The sequence below is a fragment of the Bufo bufo genome, chromosome 5, assembly GCF_905171765.1.
Source record: "Bufo bufo chromosome 5, aBufBuf1.1, whole genome shotgun sequence".
Lineage (NCBI taxonomy): Eukaryota > Metazoa > Chordata > Amphibia > Anura > Bufonidae > Bufo > Bufo bufo.
The window spans coordinates 95,319,325-95,339,632 of record NC_053393.1 but is presented as its reverse complement, the minus strand read 5'-3'; the positions used below and the strand labels follow the sequence as shown (position 1 = coordinate 95,339,632).

The following is a 20,308-nucleotide window of genomic DNA, read 5'->3' as shown; positions in this document are numbered from 1 at the left end:
GGTTGCTATGACGACTAGACGCAGTGACGAGTATAAGATGCACCTGTGAGCGCTACCCAGTCACTGGCCTGATGATGTGCAAGCTAGCGCGAAGCGGCCGTCGCCGCTGACCTCAGCTGTGTCTTACCGCACCATATGCTCCAGCCCAAAGTGCCTTTCTTTTAACTTTTATATGAATAAAGAACAGTCTATCAACGCTGGTGAGTGCCGCCTGTTCTATCATCTTCCACATTTGTATACTTATACTACTGAGGTTGTGCACCACCGACAGTGTTAAAGTGACAGGTGCTGGGGACCGGGTAATCATTACATATGTGACGTCTGGCAGTGCCGCCTATGTCTCTTTCTCAAATCCCCGCATATCTTGCGGCTTATGTTGGCTCTTATCAAATTAAACGTGACAATTTTTAGCTCCGTTCATGCATTTACAGCTGTAGTGTGGTGTAAGAACCTAATGTTGGTATTACAAGGCACTCATTCAGACATGCAAACCTGAGGATGTCTATGTAATAAAAGGAATGTTGGTTGGGGGGGGTCAGGTTGAGTGCTTGTTTGGCTTGGGTCCCAGTTAAGCGCTAGAATGGGGACTTGCGTTCCCCTGTTAGAATTGAGCAGCAAACACACAATGGCAAAGGACAAAGGAGAGTTCTCAAACTATGCTCGAGCATTATCTTGGTAGATAATTGCATGATTTTCCTATCCTGTGACGTAAAGTCATGATTTTATTAAAGACACAGAGGCGAGTATTGATTTCTCTTTCTTTACTAAGACAAATAGCAGCAAAGAAAAAATACAACCCAAACAAGTCGCCAAGGCAACAAAACCCTCCCACATATGACCCAGTATAATAGGTCTGAATCCCAAACACTCCTCCTCTTTCTTTGATGGTGATTCTCCACTTGAAAACTGAACATTCCAACTTGAAGACCTAATACGAAATCCTCATGGAAACGGAGCTGTTGAGCTGGAGAACGAAAAAGTAGACACTGTAGTCAGCAGTTGTAGCACAAGTAGTAGATTCATCCTATGAAAAGAAAAACATAAAGACAAAGGGTCATTGACCTTGTAAGGGGAGTGAATAAAGCAAAGTTTAGTAAGATCGTCACCAAAATGACTAAGTTCAAGTACAGTATGAGATATTTAAAAACAGTATAAGGAAAACGCACTAATTCCAGAAAACAATAATGACAACCTCCGTGTCTTTAATAAAATCATGACTTTACGTCACAGGATTGGAAAATCATGCAATTTTATTACAACTGAGGAAAAAACATGAGAAGGAGGACAAAGAACTCGCGAAATGTCGAAACCCGGGACCAGTCTGCAAGCCGCATAATGTCCTCCAATCGTGCTCTGGCGACTGCCATGGAAGTTGCAGCAGCACCTCTGGTGGAATGTGCGGTGAAAACCGCGGTATCAATTCCTGCTTGGGACATAATCCATTTAACCCATCGAGCCAAGGTTACGCTGGTAACAGGGTGAAAAGGACGGCGGTAAGATAGGAAAAGCTGAGGGCAAGAGGAAACACGATGAGAAGCAGTGCGAGATTCATACTCTCTGACAAGCGACCGGACAGAGAGACGGAGTATCCGGAAAACACGGATAAGACACCGATCGAATATTGGTTTTGGTGCGGCGAGTGATAATAAATACCACACCCTCCGGAGTAAAAGAACGAGCGTCGAAGTCCAAGGCTCTAACGTCTGAGACTCTTTTACAAGAGACCAAACAAAATAGTGAAACCAACTTAGCGGAAAGCTGTCACAAGGATAGATCTGAGTTGGGCGGCCAGGATGAGAAAAGAGATAGGACTGAAGATACGTCCCAGGTGGACGAAAAACGAGGCCTAGGAGGGCGCGAAAGGCGGAAGCCCTTAAGAAGATGACATACCAAAGGGTGTTGACCCGCAGGAACTCCATTAAAACCTAGATGAGAGGCGGGAATGGCTGAACGATACAGATTGATCGTACGTTAAGCCCTACCCTTATCAAAAAGAAATGTGAGGAATTCCAGAATCTCCGTTACAGGTGCTGAAAAGGGATCCACGTCCCTAACCACGCACCAGTCAGCCAAAGATTTCCAGGCCGCACGATAGGATCGTCTGGTTCCGGGAGCCCATGCGTCTTCCAAAAGACGTGTAGCTGAGTCCGAAATTGCAGAGACATGCCAGGGTTCCCCGAGACCCTGCAGGCAAGGAGCTGCAGAGATCCCTCTAGTATGAGGGGATGTTGAAGACCCGAAGGATCTAATAAGAGGTCCGGAAACATTGGGAGAAGTAAAGGGCACTGAATCAGGACTTCCAATAGCTGAGGAAACCAGGATTGTGTGGTCCAGAACGGGACAATCAGAACTAGTTCGGCCCTCTGATGGCGAATCTGAGCCAAGACTCGGGGGATCAGAGCAAATGGTGGGAAGGCATACATCAGATGTCCCAACCAGTCCTGCAAAAGGGCGTCTATTGCTTCCGCGTCTGGATCCGGACGCCAGCTGTAGAAACGGAGAAGCTGAGAAATCAAGCAGGACGCGAAGAGGTCCAAATAGAAGGGTCCCCAAAGGGAGGATATATGAGCGAATACCGTCGTGTCCAGCCTCCAATCGCTGGAGTCGCAAAGAAAACGTGAACTCCAGTCCGCGAGGGTGTTGTGGAGACCGGGTAGGTATTCCGCCACTACGGTGATGTCCCTGGAGATGCAGAAGGTCCAAAAATCCCGAGCCAGATGGGACAGTCGACGAATGCGTGCCTCCCATGGCGTTGACATAGCGAACTGCCGTCACGATGTCCATCCGTAGTTTGATGCAGGTCCCGGTTAATCCATTCGTAAAACTGCGAATCGCGAAAGTGCCCGCGAGAAGTTCCAGGGCGTTGATGTGTAAGGTAGATTCCTCCGTAGACCAGCGTCCTCCGGTGGTCACTCCATTGCAGAAGGCTCCCCATCCCAGCAGACTTGCGTCCGAATCGACTGTAAAATCCGGACGAGGGGCGAAAATCGCCTTGCCGTTCCAGAGCTCCAAATTGTAAATCCACCAAGTCAACTCGACTCTGGCTGCCTCGTCCAGGGTGATCAAGTCCGAATAAGAGAGGCCTGCCTGAAGGTGGGTGTTCTTGAGGCGTTGCATGGCACAGTATTGCAGGGGAGCTGGAAAAACCGCCTGGATAGAGGTCGAGAAGAGGCCAGCTGACGTAGTGAGACCTGAGGGAGGGAAAGAGCCCGACAAAGCTCTTTGCGGATCGCTTGGACCTTGGAAGACTGAGAGTCTCTGTAACAGAACTTATCGTGAAACCCAAAAATTCCATCTCCTGACCTGGAGTCAGAAAGGATTTCTCCAGGTTGAGCAGGAACCCAAGACTGGATAAGAGGTCCATAGTCCAGTCTAAATGCGTCAGTAGGGTGGCTTGGTCTTGAGCCATGAGTAGGATATCATCTAGATAGATAATTAGACGGATCCCTCGGCTGCGGAGACAAGATACAACAGGGCGTAGTAATTTGTAAAGGCCCAAGGAGCTGAGGAAAGCCCGAATGGAAGACAAGTAAATCGCCATGTTTCCGTGTCCCAACGGAACTGAAGGAGGTCCCTGGAAGCTTCGGACACAGGGACCGTGAGATAGGCATCCTTCAAATCTAACTTGACCATGCAATCGCCGTGAAGGAGCATGTCCCTCAAGAGGTGGATACCCTCCATTTTGAAATGGCGGTAACGGACGAAGGCGTTTAGCGGCCGAAGGTTGATAACCGGGCGCATCTGGCCCCCTTTTTTGGCCACTAGAAGCATGTTGCTGAGTACTCCCATGGAGGAGGATGGGGCCGGTTCTATAGCGCCTTTCAGGGATAGAGCCCGTAATTCTTTGTGTAAAAGAAGTTTTGGCGTAGGGAGGTGGTAAGGTACAGGAGGGGGAATGTAAATACGAGAGTTGATTAGTTCTATCTGGAAACCGTGAACAGTCCAGAGAACCCATGGGTCCGAGGTAATTGTAGCCCAAACGTGGGAAAAAAGACGGAGTCTGCCCCTATCCAAGTTATTGAAGAAAGGGATGTGGTTGGTAGACTTACCGAATGGGCGTCTTGAAGTTGAAAAACCTCTGGAACCTCTGGATCTCCAAGCCGGACCACGTGAGGGGAAAAAAGCAGACGGCTGTCTGGACTCTTGGTTGGAGCCTCGGTACATGAAGGAGCCTCGACCCGATCCGCGGGTCTGGAATGATGAACGGACGGACAGGCGGCCCCTAGAGCTGCCGTCCCTGGTGGAGACCCGACCCTGAAAAATGCATCTCATAGACGTTTGTGCCTTATCCAAGGCCGTAAAGGCCCCAACAAAACGGGATAAATCTTTTATAAATGAATCTCCAAAAAGGAGACCCTGGGCATCCTTTTCCACTTTTGTTAAAGCCAAATTTGAGAGCTTTGGCTCAATTTTAAACAGTATGTCTTTCCGTCTCTCAATAGAGAGAGAAGTATTAATATTGCGATATACACAGCACGCTGCACCCAACCACGTAGCTCTTCTGGGTCTACCAGCGTGTTTTGAGCTTTAGCGGACTCAGCCAACTCAAATATTTTAGTCAGGGGGCCTAAAATATCCAAGACCTTGTCTTGACAGGCTTTTAGAGCAGATTGAAGCCCTCTGCGGGGATTCCATCCCGACTTGGCCAAATATTGGGACATCTTCGGGTCCACAACAGGGGTCTCACAGACCTTATTAGGGACAATTGGTCTGGGGCATTCAGCCCTTAACTTATTTCTAGCCTCTTTACTAAGAGGTTGGCGCACTCTGGCCTCCAAGTATTTGGCAACATGTTCAGAGGGAAGCCACTCTGCAGACCTTGGATGGTGGAGAGCATCTGGGTCAAAAAGCAGTTCACCAGATGGGTCTAGAATGGCTAAAGAAGGTTCCGAAGGACCGTCAGTATTAGTGGCAAGGGATATGGCCGGGGTAGTAGATGGCCCCTGGGGGTCCATATCTAAAAGGTCCAAACCCTCCTCCCCTGCACTAAGGTAAGACTTTTCCTGATCCTCCTCATCCGAACCATGATCGGAGTCTGAATCTGTGTAATGTTGCGCTCTGGCGCATTTCCAGTGCCTCGCCTTTTCTGCCTGGCAGCGTAGGCTCTTTTGCGCGATCGCGTCGTGCTATCTTGGGTGGCAGGTAACTCACCAACATTAATAGTTCTGGAGGCTGGTACATCAGGGGCAGCCGCCCGTGAGCTAGAGGGCAGAGGGAGACTGCTGGCTTTTGAGGGTGGATTATGTGAAGAAGGGGGAGCAGGACAGACCGGGATATGGCGGCTGAAGTCCCGCGAGACTACGGCCGCCCGGCAGAAGCGTGCAGGGAGAAAAACCAGCAAAGGTAAGCTAGGAGGAAAACAGTAATGGGATAAGACAAACGGACAGGAGCGGGAACCTGGATAGGATAAACCCCGGGACAACCCACTGACACAATAGCAAACTAGGCACTAAGTATAATATAACCTAAGGAAAAAGAAAAAACTAAATCGAAATAAATATACACAGTATACAGTTAAAGCGATAAAAGGGAAAAGAAGATAACAATCCCTAATAACGCTAATCTCCCCCAAAAATTCTGCCCACACAAAAGGTACTTATCTGTGGACAGCAGCAGCAAAGAAAGAGGAGGAGTGTTTGGGATTCAGACCTATTATACTGGGTCATATGTGGGAGGGTTCTGTTGGCTTGGCGACTTGTTTGGGTTGTATTTTCTCTTTGCTGCTATTTGTCTTAGTAAAGAAAGAGAAAGGAATAGGAGCCTCCGTGTCATGTAATAACATTGTATTCCCTATAACTAGCATGTGAGGAAGACTAACAGTCTTCAATGTGGCACCATCCGACTAGAGCACTCTAGCTCATGTAACTGGTCCTCCACTTCCTTCCTTTAACTGTTTGCACTTGTATGACCTTCTTTAAATAAACTTTGATTTACTATTTGTCCCTATGTTGTAATGGTTTGTCTTGTATATTACAGACAAAAATGACATTTGAAAATGGAGTATTAATACAAAAGCAAACATGGGATGGCAAAGAATCTACAATCACAAGAGAAGTGAAAGATGGCCGCCTGATAACAGTGAGTACATAAGTTTTTAATGTAGATTGGTCAATGAGTGATTACCACTTTCTAGAAAGATTGAGAATTCTAAATTCTCCAACCACCTCTGACTTATGAAGGTGTTCGGTGCTAGTAGAATATCTAAGGCTACTTTCACACCTGCGTTAGGTACGGATCCGTCTGGTATCTGCACAGACAGATCCGCACCTATAATGCAAACGCTTGTATTGGTTCAGAACGGATCCGTTTGCATTACCATGAACAAAATGATAATGCAAACGGATCCGTTTTGACTTACACTGAAAGTCAATGGGAGGCGGATCTGTTTTCAATTGCACCTTATTGTGTCAGTGAAAACGGATCTGTCCCCATTGACTTACATTGTAAGTCAGGACGGATCCGTTTGGCTCCGCATAGTCAGATGGACATCAAAACGCTGCATGCAGCGTTTTAGTGTCCGCCTCCACAGCGGACTGGAGGCTGAACGGAGGCAAACTGATGCATTCTGAACGGATCCTTATCCATTCAGAATGTATTAGGGCTGAACTGATCCGTTTTGGGCCGCTTGTGAGAGCCCTGAAATGGATCTCACAAGCGGACCCAGAAACGCCAGTGTAAAAGTAGCCTTACATGGTGCCATACAGCTGCAGTCCTCCTAATGAGCATGACTGAGACAACGGCCCACACTAATTGTGGCCGATCTCTTTTATAACATGTGATAAAATATGGCACAGCTTGATGCAAGTAAGCCAGAAATTCTCGGTACCCTTCCTTCAGAGGAGGTATGGCTTTCTCTCATACCTCGTCTATCTAGCCTCCATTCCTGGTTTTGATTCACAATCACTGGAAATGGAAATCGCTGACCAAAACACTGGCTTGTGAATAAGGCCTTAGACTGTGCCTCTTTCCATTAAGTAAACCAACCTGTGGTTGGTATAAAGTCAGACAAGTCTCTCCTTGGACCAAAGGTATCCTATACCGTGAGCCACTATGATACATTTAGCACATCTTTAGGGTGCACTTACACAACCATAGGTATTGACTGTGGACCCATGGAATAGGCTCTTTTCTTTTTGTCATGGACCTAATGAGAGGTATACAAACCTTAGAACTGCAAATGGAGGTAAAAGCCTAAAGAGCTTGTCCAGGATATACATGATGGAAAGTTCATGGGTTGTGAGAGCTGACTTATAGGGGTATTCCAAGACTTTGATACTATGGCATGGCACAGGGTAGTCCATCTGTATCGGGTTGGTGGGTGTCTTACACACCACACCTCCAGCTGTTTAGTTGTAGTGCTGGAACAACACATCTCCATGTATTGAAGAAATGTGCAGTTACCAGCTCCATCTACCACACGATAGACAGAGCTGTGTAGTTCTGAAACCTACCTCCAGAGCTACAACAGTTGATCTGCTGGGATGAGGGGTATTGGATCCCCACTGATCTGACATTGGAAGCATAACCTGCAAATGGGCTATCAATATCAAAATCTTAGAATACCCCTTTAAAAAGGGCAATGGCAGTTTACCTGGAATGATGAGCATTCTGTTACAGAATGCTTAAGTATTGCATGGGGGTTTAACTTTCAGCGCTTTCGTTTTTGGGATAGTTGGATTTCACCTGTGATCTTAAATATATGGGGCCAGATTTATCATTACTCTGACAGCTCACTCCACTTTCACATATGGCTAAAGTCAGTTTTAGCCAAGTCAGATTTATGATCGGCCTTTTAAGACTGTAATAAATGTGGTTGGACGGTAGCAGTTTATCTGTCAGTAAGCAGCTTTACAAAAGTCGCACATCCTTACGAAAAAGTCGCATGTTCTATTAAAAAGTCTTATAAGATAAGCATGGTCCTCACTGGAGTGAAATTGCGCTTTTTTTGCGACTTTTTTGCGACTTTTTAAATAGTCCCGAATAGTAAATCTGTCTAGAGAGTCATTTACATAAGAAAACACGCCCACTTTCAGAAAACTGGCGAGCATAGTGCAGAGCAGAAAAAAGTTGCAAAGTTGTGCGCAGTTTTAGCGTTTGCACATTTTTTTGCGACTTTTTCACTCCATTATTCTGATTTGAGCTAATGATAAATCTGGCCCATGGACTCTAACAAACCTCAGCCCAGTCTGACCATATTACAAAAAAACATTTGTCATGACTTCTGCCTTGTGTGAACCTGCTTTCATATGCAGTGCAGTAATGTATAGATGTGTGATTTTCTAATCTGTAATATTTGGTTCCTAGACCTGCATTATCGGTGATGTGAAATGCGTACGGATCTACAACAAAAAATGAGCTCTTCAGCGCGTATAATTCGTACTGTAAATGTAAGCTCAGTACACTGGTCCCGAGCCCCTTGGCTGGCATCAAAGCTTATGTGATATCTTGTGGTCATATATGATACGTATACAATAAAGCTTTTGTTCTGCAAATTTCTTGTGTAGATTTTTTTTCCTTAAAACATTCAAACACAAACTCTACATTGGGGTTCACATGGACAAATAAACATGAGCAATCTAAAAGAACAGACCATTGTTTTAATATAGCAATTTAGAGAAACTGTTACTGCCATTACTGATATGCAATTCGCTTGGAGGGAAGCTTGAGGAACTACCAGACCTTGGTGTATCTTGGTTTTGGATGAGGTATAACAATATTGTTGGTGTCCTGTTCTTACAACATGTACCCACGGGGTCTATATGCAGTTCAACAGGCAGATATCACCATTCTACTAGTTAATAAGATGAGACTTGTTTCTGTAATCTGTGGTTTTATTAACCGGCAGTAGATAAGGTAAACTATAAGAAAAAATTAACATACAAGAACTAAATGTACAGCACAATGTACAAAAAGCTTATAAGAAAACATTAATTAATCCCTTACTGACGATGCTTTAGTAAAGAGACACACAATGTGCAGCTGCTCTTTCCAAGAGGTGAAGGAAAATGGCAGAAGGTGCCTGTCTCTTTCCCACAAAGCCCTGCGAGCAGGAAGTCAGGTGACCTAATAAATATGCATAGCTTATAACAAGGCAAACAATGCGCTTACAGCTAAAGGTCACTAGGTGGCGCTGTAGGCACACATATGAACACACATTAACAAAAAACTATGCAATGGCTACTAAAGGGAAGACAGTACACTCCCCGCTTGGCATCAGCCGATGTCACTATTAGAGTCCTCAACAGATAACAGTAGGACTAGCTCGGAAGTGGGTCTGATAAACAGTTTGGTCTCATTTTGTTTAAAAACCTTGACCTCAACTTTACGGACACATCCGTCTCCACTTGGGAATACTTTTGTAATGAGGCCCAAAGGCCAATGATTTCTTTGAGCCTGAGAGTCTTTAACAAGAACAATGTCACCAGGTTTCAGGTTGGGCTTAACTGTGTGCCATTTGGTTCTTGTTTGTAAAGTAGGAAGATATTGCTTTTTCGACCTATTCCAGAAAGTATCGGCAAGGCCTTGCACTTGTCTCCACTGGCGTTTGTAGAGATCTTTGGTGCCAAACTCTCTGGAAGGAGCATTCACTATACCAGTCTTTTGGGTAAGTAGAGAGGCAGGCGTAAGCAGTATTGGATCTCCTGGGTCATTTGATATCGGAGCCAAGAGTCTGGCATTGATAATGGCTGAGACTTCAGCCATAAAGGTTGTAAGGCACTCATGAGAGAGTCTAGCATTGCCCACTTGTATTAAGATAGAGTTCAAGATTCTGCGGGCTATGCCAGTCATTCTTTCCCAAGCTCCTCCCATGTGAGAAGAATGAGGGGAATTGAAAATCCAAGTGCATCCTTGCTCACTGAGGAATCTTTTTACACTGTTACTATCTAGGTTGGAGAGAATCTTTAGCTCATTAGCAGCTACAACAAAGTTTGTGCCTCTGTCAAAGCGGATTTGTTTTACAGGACCTCTGATTCTTAACACTCGGTTGTAAACGTAAACACCTAGTTTGGTTGTAAATGTAGCCCAGGAACACTTTACTGTCTGTATAAAACTCTGTCTCGAATCTCTAGGTTTATCTCTGATGTAATTAATTCAGCTAGTTCAACGGCTAGTACAGCGGCACAGAGTTCTAGCCTGGGTATTGTACTGTATGTTCGAGAAGTGGTGCAAGTTTCGCTTTGCCCATGACAAACCCCTGTGTGGCATTGACCTTTGTTGTCTACAGTTTTAAGATAAGCTACAGTGGCAATTGCTTTGACGGAAGCGTCAGAGAATACATCAAGTCTTTGTGTTTTTACTTCTGTGGATGGCACAGGAGCGTAAGAACGTGGAACATGGAGGCTAGATAAAGTCTTTAGGGAGTTTCTCCACTCTATCCATGTGTTTCTTTTTTCAGGGGGAAGTGGGTGATCACAATCCAATGTCTCCTGAGTTAAGTCTCTAAGTTGTTTTTTACCCTGGATTGTAATGGGGGCCGTGAATCCTAAGGGATCATAAAGACTGTTCATGGCAGACAGGACACCTCTATGGGTAAGGGGCTTCTCTTCCTGGCTGACTTGGAAGGTAAACGTATCTGATTTTAGATCCCAGAGGAGACCAAGGCTACGTTGTATAGAAAGGGAGTCAGTCCCTTAGTCTAAGCTCTGCAGGTCATTTGAGTGGTCTTGAGAGGGAAATGCTTCTATCAGCTGCTTACTATTGGAGGCTATTTTGTGGAGTCTCAGGTTCGAGCATGCAAGCATTTCTTGAGCTCTCTTAAGGAGACTTATTGCATCCTCATCAGTGGGTAGTGATTTTAGACAATCATCTACATAAAAGTCTCTTTCTATGAATTGTCTGACCAATATTCTATTTCGCCTTCCTGAGCAGAGTGTCTGAGACCATAAGTTGCAACTGCAGGGGAGGGACTGTTACCAAAGATATGTACCCGAATGCGGTACTCTGCGATATCTTTTGTGGGGTCATTGTCAATAAACCAAAGAAATCTTAAAAAGTTTCTGTGTTCCTCTTTAACGAGAAAGCAATGAAACATCTGCTGAATGTCCGCCATGAAGGCAACAGAGTCTTCGCGAAAACGAAGCAGTACTCCTAGGAGTCTGTTGTTAAGATCTGGACCTGAGAGCAGGACGTCGTTTAAGGAGACTCCTTCATATTTTGCACTAGATTCAAACACTACTCTAATTTGACCTGGTTTATTTGGGTGGTAAACCCCGAATATGGGTAAATACCAACATTCTTCCGAGTTTTTAAGGGTGGGAGCTACCTCAGCATGAACATTCTCAAATATTTTCCTCATGAAAGTAAAGAAGTGATCTTTCATTTCTGGCTTCTTGTGGAAGATAGTTCTTAAAGAGACAAAACATCTGTAGACTTGCTCTCTGTTAGGCAAACGTTGCCTTTGAGATCTGAAGGGAAGGGGTGTAACCCAACTATTTGTTTCATCCTTAGTGATTTCCCTTTGCATGGTCTCTAAAAACAATCTGTCTTCATGGGACATTGCCACCTGATTGTCCTCCTTGGTCCTTTGGAACACTGAGCAACTTAGGTGGTCTTTGTCACTGTCACAAGCTATGTTGTGGTCTAAAGAACCTACAAAAGAACAAGGTAGGTGAGTACTATGTGGCAATTCCTTTATGAGGAAGTTGTTTTGACATGGTTGGAAGATAGAGGGACGCCCATTATCTAATGTGCTTGTAAGCATGCTATTAATGGAAGTTGGTTTGTGTATGCTTCCTAAGCAGACATCCCCTACTATGACCCATCCTAGGTCATGCCTTTGGGCATAAGGAGCATGATGTTGGCCATTAATCTGTTCTCTGGTTTTATGAACTTGTAAGATATCTCTCCCTAGGAGTAGGATTATCTGAGCGTTCTGGTAAGAGATGGGCTATACGCTCTAAATGGAGGTGATGCATGGCTACCTCTGGTGTAGGGATCTCATGTCTATTATCAGGGATTTGGTTACATTCAGTAATAGTTGGTAAGGAAAGACACGTCTTACCATCTATGGACTCAATCAGGTAGCCACTAGCTCTCCTTCCCTCTGTTTCTACAGTACCTGCACAAGTCTTTAGAGAATAAGGAGTGTTGGGCCCTTTAATGTTGAAAATGTCAAAGAAGGTAGATTTGGCTAGTAACGCATTACTTTGGTCATCTAGGATGGCGTAAACATTGATGGCTTTGTCTCTGCTGCCCTTTGGGTATACTTTTGCTAGGCAGATTTTTGAGCAGGACCTGCCACCTATGAGTCCTTTGCAGACTTCAGTGCATTGTGAAGTAACTGCTGGTGGGTTAGCTTCAGAGTTACTTTCCTCCCCGCCATGCTCTCTGGCACTGTTACTCTGTGATAAGGTCCATGGGAAAGGCCCAGGATGTAGGGCCGTGTTGTGATCTGAGTTGTTGCATTCTGTGCATTTTACACTAACCTGACAGTCTTTGTCTGTCACAGCTGAGGATGGGGGAAAATCCTCAGCCATGCGATGACGGAAGATGGTGGTCGCTGCTTGGCCAGGAGCACAGAATTAGGGAGCAAGTCACCTCCTATCGCATCCCTAATCTGACCCTGACTCCTAGCTGCATGAGCCGACCTTGAAGGTAGGAGGGCTCATGCTCCGGAACCTCGGATCCCTAGTAACCCTCCGCAGATCCCTAAAGCTAGGAGCAGGGTAAGACGACCTGTCGCTCCTAGACACGGAGGAACAGGAGTCTCACAGGCCAGGCTACAATAAAGGGGAACATATACAACTTATGGCAATGGCAGGTAAATGCCATAAGCACAACACCCACCTGCCACAGACACAAAGCCTGGAACCCATGCGCAAGTCCTGCTGTCCTAAAACACAAACGGACACAGCACACACCACACATCACACAGGAACCCAGGACCATAAGCTGCAATAAACAAGCATACCACAGACAGATCTTCATAACATCAAACAAGATTTATGACCACAAGGGTGGCCCTCACTGGCTGATGGTATAAGGGACCAGGAGAGTGCCTCCAGCTTACAAACAAGGCTGGAGTACCCCTCAGCTTCAGGTCTCCACTGAGGCCTTATAGCCCAAGTAGCCACACCCACACAGACACACCCGGTGTTCACACACACAGAAGGGAATTAACCCTTCTCACACCAGGGAAGGGAAGACAGCCACTTAAAGGAGAAAGTGCACACATAACTAAAACCCTGTGCACACCAGACATACAAAAGACACACCTAACAAAGATAGGTTGCCAGGTGCAACCGCATGCACATTGCAGCAAGCTGCCCAGCACCAGCTCAGGCTGCTAAACTGCCACATACATTATGTTGCCAGCGACAACAAGACAAGACCGCAGGCAACTGCATGCGGTTCCAGAAGTCACGGCCATGAACATGGTCGTGACATTGGCAATATGTGATGTTGATGAGCAGCACTTGTAGCAAATGCGGTTCTCCTTGAGGAAGGCTTTGCGATCTCCTATGGACATTTCTCTAAACGCTCTTCACTTCAGAAGAAGGTGTGGCTTCTTGTGTAGAGGGCACTGCTTACCAGGATCTTTGACTGTTTCAGGGTTAGAGGAGCTGTAATACCTGTAAGAATCTGCAGGTGAAATGTTAGTTTTGTGCACTGCCACTGATCCTTTGTGAGGTCTGTGGTCGTAGGGAGTGACATAAGACTGTGATGGATCAAAGCTAGGGTCATTACGAATATTAGCTTCTAGCCTTACAAAGTCGACAAACACACTGAAGGGAGGGAATGGCACATTGTAGGTATGTTTGTACCTTGACCCGTGGGAGACCCATTTCTCCTGCAGGTTGTGGGAAAGCTTTAATACAATAGGCTTGACACCTCGGGCAGTGTCGAGGAAAGCAAGCCCCGGTAAATCACCTTCGGCTTTGGCAACCTGTAATTCCATCAGTAGATCACTTAAATCCCTAAGTTTCTGGAAACCTTTGTTAGATATTTTAGGGAATTCGTCAATAATTTTAAACAATGCATCCTCTATGATCTCTGCAGAACCATAACATTCATCAAGTCTATCCCAGATCATTTTTAGACCAATCTCTGGGTAGTTTATAATAATATCCCTGATTCTCTTGGCATGTTCTACAGAGTCTTTTCCAAGCCGATCAACAAGGAAGTCTATCTCCTCACTACATGACAGACCCAAGTCTTTTGTAATGTTATAATAGGAGGCCCGCCATGTTCTATAGTTTTCGGGGCGATCACTGAACTTCGCCAGTCCCTTTGTAACTAGCTCTCGTTTAGTAAAGAACCTGGCAAAGTCTATTGTGCTATGGTTACTACTAAGGTTAGTTGGAGGTGGAAAGTCACGGTGACAGTGCGGTGGGTGATCATACCTGTATGGAGTCTCTGACTTAGGCCAGCCCATGTCATACCGTCTTGTGGGATAATGTGGCTCTGCAGGCTGGACTGGAAGCTGGCTTCCTTGGTGTGCTGGGAAGTTAGCTTGAGTTTTGTCACGTGGCTCTGTGCTCTCTTGTTTGCAGGACTGGGTTCCGAGCGTGACTCTTTCTTTTGGATGGTATGATTTCTCTGTGGCATAGATGACCTCTTTGGTTCCTGGGAATGGATCAGCATTGCTGTTTGGTCTAGAGTGTTGACGGACGTACTCTGAAGTGCGTCGTACAGGATCTTGCTGGCTGAGTTCTGGGCTAAGCACACTGCCGTGACTTTCAGTTTTCTGGTATTCTATTGCTTCCAAGAACTCTGCTTCAGCTATGGCGGCTGCCGTTTCTTTCTCTACGGCGAGTTTCTCTAGCTTTGCATCTAAGAGAACCTTTTGCATTTCTAGTGAAGCCTGTTGCTTTGCTTTCTCAGCCTCTAACTGTGCCTTTTCTTCTTTCATCTTCCTTTCTTGTTCGGCAAAGGCTGCTTTGACCTTTGCGGCTTCTGCCTTTGCGCGGGCAATGGCAGCTGCATTGCTAACGGAAGACGACTTGAAGGAACCATCCTTCTCTGATCTCGTCTTGTAGCTCGATACTGTGCTTCGCGACATGGTGTTGGTGAAGACACTTAACTGCGTGGAGACTACTGTGCTGTGGAATGCCGGTCGCTGTGCTTAGAGTGGTCATGGTATGCGATCAAATGTGTCTACATTGCTTGAAGCAGCAATCCCCTTGTAGCACTGGACTGTATAGAAGTTGCTGTGGTGTCCGTTTGCAGATATTGCGTGGACCTCTCTCGCTAGAAGATGTCGTTTACTGTCCTGTTCTCACAACATGTACCCACGGGGTCTATATGCAGTTCAACAGGCAGATATCACCATTCTATTAGTTAAGAAGATGAGACTTGTTTCTGTAATCTGTGGTTTTATTAACCAGTAGATAAGGCTACTTTCACACCTGCGTTAGGTGCGGATCCGTCTGGTATCTGCACAGACGGATCCGCACCTCTAAATGCAAACGCTGGTATCCGTTAAGAACGGATCCGTCTGCATTATTCTGTAAAAAAAAAAAAATCTAAGTCTAAGTCAAACGGATCCGTCCTGACTTACATTGAAAGTCAATGGGGGACGGATCCGTTTACAATTGCACCATATTGTGTCAATGTAAACGGATCCGTCCCCATTGACTTACATTGTAAGTCAGGACGGATCCGTTTGGCTCTGCATCGCAAGGCGGACACCAAAACGCTGCAAGCAGCAATTTGGTGTCCGCCTCCAGAGCGGAATGGAGGTGGAACGGAGCCAAACTGATGCATTCTGAACGGATACTTATCCATTCAGAATGCATTGGGGCTAAACTGATCCGTTTGGGGCCGCTTGTGGGAGCCTTGAAACGGATGTGCAGCTGCTCTTTCCAAGAGGTGAAGGAAAATGGCAGAAGGTGCCTGTCTCTTTCCCACGAAGCCCTGCGAGCAGGAAGTCAGGTGACCTAATAAATATGTATAGCTCATAACAAGGCAAACAATGCGCCTATAGCTAAAGATCACTAGGTGGCGCTGTAGGCACACATATGAACACACATTAACAAAAAAACTTTGGCTACTGAAGGGAAGACAGTACAGTTGGTGAGACTTGATGTGTATGTTATCTTAACTTAAAGGGACACTTCAATCAGGAGTTTTTTTTTATTTTTATTATTTCTGGACCTTTGTCACTGCTAATTAAAGATAATATTGTCCTATACAGGCAGGCAATCCATTGTCAGTTTAATGCTGCTGTGAGGGAAAGAGTGAATGGTAATCCTCACTATAGAATAACAGTGATGGCTCTATTCTCTAGACAAGCTTCGCTTTAGATGCCCACAGAAGAGCATTGTGCATGTACTTGTGTGATGCTCTGAGTTGGTCATCCCCCTTCCCTCTACTGTCAGTGAACGGTCTGACTAAAAGTGAAACAAGGCTGTCTGCTGCGCTAAAGAACACAAAGTATAAAATGCAAAGCCAGGACAGGAAGTAGAATACAAGGCACGAATTCAAAAGATTTATATCCAGAAAACCACCCCCTGTGGTTCAATAAGAAAAAAAAATAATGGTGTCCCTTTTTAAAGGCTTTGTTTGACCTCCTTAAATCTGTCTGTTGGTGGCCTGGAACTTAAAGTATGTACTGTGGCTTCCAGGACTACGAGGTGAAGATGCAATTGAAGGCTTCCATAGGAGTTTTAGAAATGAATGGAGTGGCTGCATGCATGCCCAACTGGTTGCACCACTCATTTCAGGGGGAGTGTGGGGGTCCCAATCTCCTAGTTATCCCCCTATCCATAGGATAAGGGGTAACTTCACCCAGAACCCAGAAACCCCTTTGAGCATATGCGGGGGAGGGGAGGGGGGGAGTAGGGGCCGTGATCTGATGTCATGGTGTCCTACCACAGGCTGTCGTTACCTGGGTTTCAATGCAGTGAAAACACTGGAGAATGAGGCCAGAGTTGAAAGTAACAGTCCATTTTGCAAATTGTAATGCTGAACTTGAAATGCATGGAGCAGCAGGCTTTTAGTGTAATTCTCTGGTACCAGCTGCAAAGATATGGTGACAGGTTGGATGGCTGTGCTTCTGCACTTGGGTGTTACTGGCCTAATGGTTGTCTGGTGGGTCGTCTGTAGTCCCTCACCTTACTGCTGTGTCTTCAGTACGATTCTTGAGTTGGATGCTCTGCTAGCTACTTCCCAACTCTCGAGCTATCGGGACAGTATTTTTTTTCCCTCTCTGCCTTGCACTCCCCTGGACTTCTAACTCTTTTAGACCTCCTCCTGGCAGAAAGTTGGACCAGTGGTCTGCGCAAAAACTGCAGGATTTTATAATTGTTTTTAAATATAGATGGGGATATGGTAAAAAAAATAACTAAAATATCTCATGCTATATGTGAAAATGTGACTTAAAATAGGTTATTTTCTGATGACTCATACCCTTTTAAGACAATGGCCCATATTTACTAAAGTGGAACAATTTGGCACACTAAGGGTCAGTGTGTGTGTATAATATATATAAAAAATATATATAATAATAATAATAATAATAATAATTATATATTACAGTCCTGATCAAAAGTTTAAGACCACTGGAAAAATGGCAAAAAATCGTATTTTACATTGTTGGATCTTAACAAGGTTCCAAGTAGAGCTTCAACATGCAACAAGAAGAAATGAGAGACAAAACATTTTTTGAGCATTCAATTAATTAAAAATAACGATTAAACTGAAACAGGCTGTTTTTCAGCTGATCCAAATTTTAGGACCACATGCCTTTTTAAAAGGCCAAATCTGTGCAAAGATGTGGATTCATTGTCATTTTGTGTCAGGTAGTCACACTTTGTGATGGCAAAGGCAAAAAAACTCCCTTTTTGAACGTGGTCGGGTTGTTGAACTGCATAAGCAGGGTCTCTTACAGCGCGCTATCGCTGCTGAGGTGGGACGCAGTAAGACAGTCATTTGGAATTTCTTAAATGATCCTGAGGGTTATGGAACAAAAAAGTCAAGTGGAAGACCCAACAAAAATTTCATCAGCACTGAGCCGGAGGATCCAATTGGCTGTCCGTCAAGACACTGGACGATCCTTGACCCAAATTAAGGTCCTTACTGGTGCTGACTGCAGCCCCATAACCATCAGACGGCATCTGAGACTGAAGGGCTTCAAAAACAAAAAACGTCTTCGAAGCCCTCGTCTCCTTGAACGCCACAGAACTGCTCGTTTGGACTTTGCAAGAGAGCACCAAACATGGGACATTCAAAGGTGGAAGAAAGTTTTATTCTCTGATGAGAAAAAATTTAACCTTGATGGTTTCCAACATTACTGGCATGACAAGCAGATCCCACCTGAGATGTTTTCTACGCGCCACAGTGGAGGGCCATAATGGTCTGGGGTGCTTTTTCCTTCAGTGGAACAATGGAGCTTCAGGAAGTGCAGGGGCGTCAAACGGCCGCTGGCTATGTCCAGATGTTGCAGAGAGCATTCCTCATGACTGAGGGCCCTCGTCTGTGTGGTAACGGCTGGGTTTTTCAACAGGACAAGGCTACAGTACACAATGCCCGCAGGACAAGGGACTTCTTCCAGGAGAATAACATCACTCTTTTGGCCCATCCTGTGTGTTCCCCTGATCTAAATCCAATTAAGAACCTTTGGGGATGGATGGTAAGAGAAGTTTACAAAAATGGACAACAGTTCCAGACAGTAGATGGCCTTCATGCGGCCGTCTTCACCACTTGGAGAAATGTTCCTACTCACCTCATGGAAACGCTTACATCAAGCATGCCAAAACGAATTTTGGAAGTGATAAACAATAACGGTGGAGCTACTCATTACTGAGTTCATGTTTGGAAGTTGGATTTTTGTTTTGGGGGGGTTTATTTTTTTTTTTGGAGGTGTGGTCCTAAACTTTTGATCAGCTGAAAAACAGCCTGTTTCAGTTTATTCGTTGTTTTCATTAAATTGAATGCTCAAAAAATGTTTTGTCTCAATCCCATTTCTTCATGTTGCATGTTCAAGCTCTACTTGGAAGCTTGTTAAGATCCAGCCATGCTAAATATGATTTTTTTGCCGTTTTTCAAGTGGTCTTAAACTTTTGATCAGGACTGTATATATATATACAGTACAGAATCACCAAAAAAAATGAATGAAAATAACTTACATATGTATGAAGATCCAAACAACTTTATTGTAAGTATATATAAACATATAAACAATACATACATATATAATAAAACAGGCAGCACAAGGCGGGACACACAGATGAGTAGCAGGACCCAAGGAGAGGCCGGGAGATCGATGCACGAAATAACAGGGAAAAAGAATGCTAGCTGAAAGAGCATACCTTAAAACCTCATAGCAGCAACGCCCCAAACAAAGTGCAAAGGAGGCGATTGTAGAGATTGAGGTTGAAATAAAAAGGACAAAGTATAAACATACCCTGGATGGTGCAGAGATCTCTCGGCCGACTCCTGACCCAACGCCGTTTCGCCAGCAGATCTGGCTTCTTCTGGGGAAGACCACCGAGTGGCACAATGACCAAGTCTAGAGTTGGCACCAGTATGAGGAGGCCACCGAGTTGCACAAGGACTGAATATGGAGTTGGCAGCAGTATGGGGAGGCCAACAAGTAGCACAATGACAGAATCTGGAGTTGGCAGCAGTATGAGGAGGCCAACGAGTGGCACAACGACCGAGTCTGAAGGTGGCGGCAGCAGCATCAGGAGAAGGCCACCTAGTTGCGCAATAACAGAGTATGGAGTTGGCAGCATCAGGAGAAGGCCACTGAGTGGCACAATGAATGAGTCTGGAGTTGGCAGCAGTATGAGGAGGCCATCAAGTGGCACAATCACCTAGTTTGGAGGCACCGGCAGTAGCAGCAGCATCAAGAGAAGGCCACAGAGTGGAAAAATGATAAGAGTATGGAGTTGTCAGCTACAGGAGAAGGCCACCGAGTGGCACAATGATCGAGTCTGGAGTTGGCAGCAGTATGAGGAGGCCACCGAGTGGCACAATGACCGAGTCTGGAAGCGCCGGCAGTAGCAGCAGCATTAAGAGAAGGCCACCAAGTGGCGGAAGAAGCCAGATCTGCTGGCGAAACGGCGTTGGGTCAGGAGTCGGCCGAGAGATCTCTGCATCATCCAGGGTATGTTTATACTTTGTCCTTTTTATTTCAACCTCAATCTCTACAATCGCCTCCTTTGCACTTTGTTTGGGGCGTGGCTGCTATGAGGTTTTGAGGTATGCTCTTTCAGCTAGCATTCTTTTTCCCTGTTATTTCGTGCATCGATCTCCCGGCCTCTCCTTGGGTCCTGCTACTCATCTGTGTTTCCCGCCTTGTGCTGCCTGTTTTATTATATATGTATGTATTGTTTATATGTTTATATATACTTACAATAAAGTT

The 20,308-nt window shown here is 45.3% G+C and overlaps 1 protein-coding gene across 1 annotated transcript in view; it reads left to right on the top strand.

Annotated features, from left to right (window-relative positions):
- LOC121000978 (fatty acid-binding protein, adipocyte-like) overlaps window positions 1-8,487 on the top strand; it is a 29,954-nt gene extending 21,467 nt beyond the window's left edge. The window contains exons 3-4 of the mRNA XM_040431828.1: window positions 5,977-6,078; window positions 8,305-8,487. Of these exons, the coding sequence (XP_040287762.1) occupies window positions 5,977-6,078; window positions 8,305-8,355 (153 nt within the window). The 3' untranslated portion in view covers window positions 8,356-8,487. The remainder of the gene's footprint in view (window positions 1-5,976; window positions 6,079-8,304) is intronic.
- The last annotated feature ends 11,821 nt before the right edge of the window (window positions 8,488-20,308 follow it).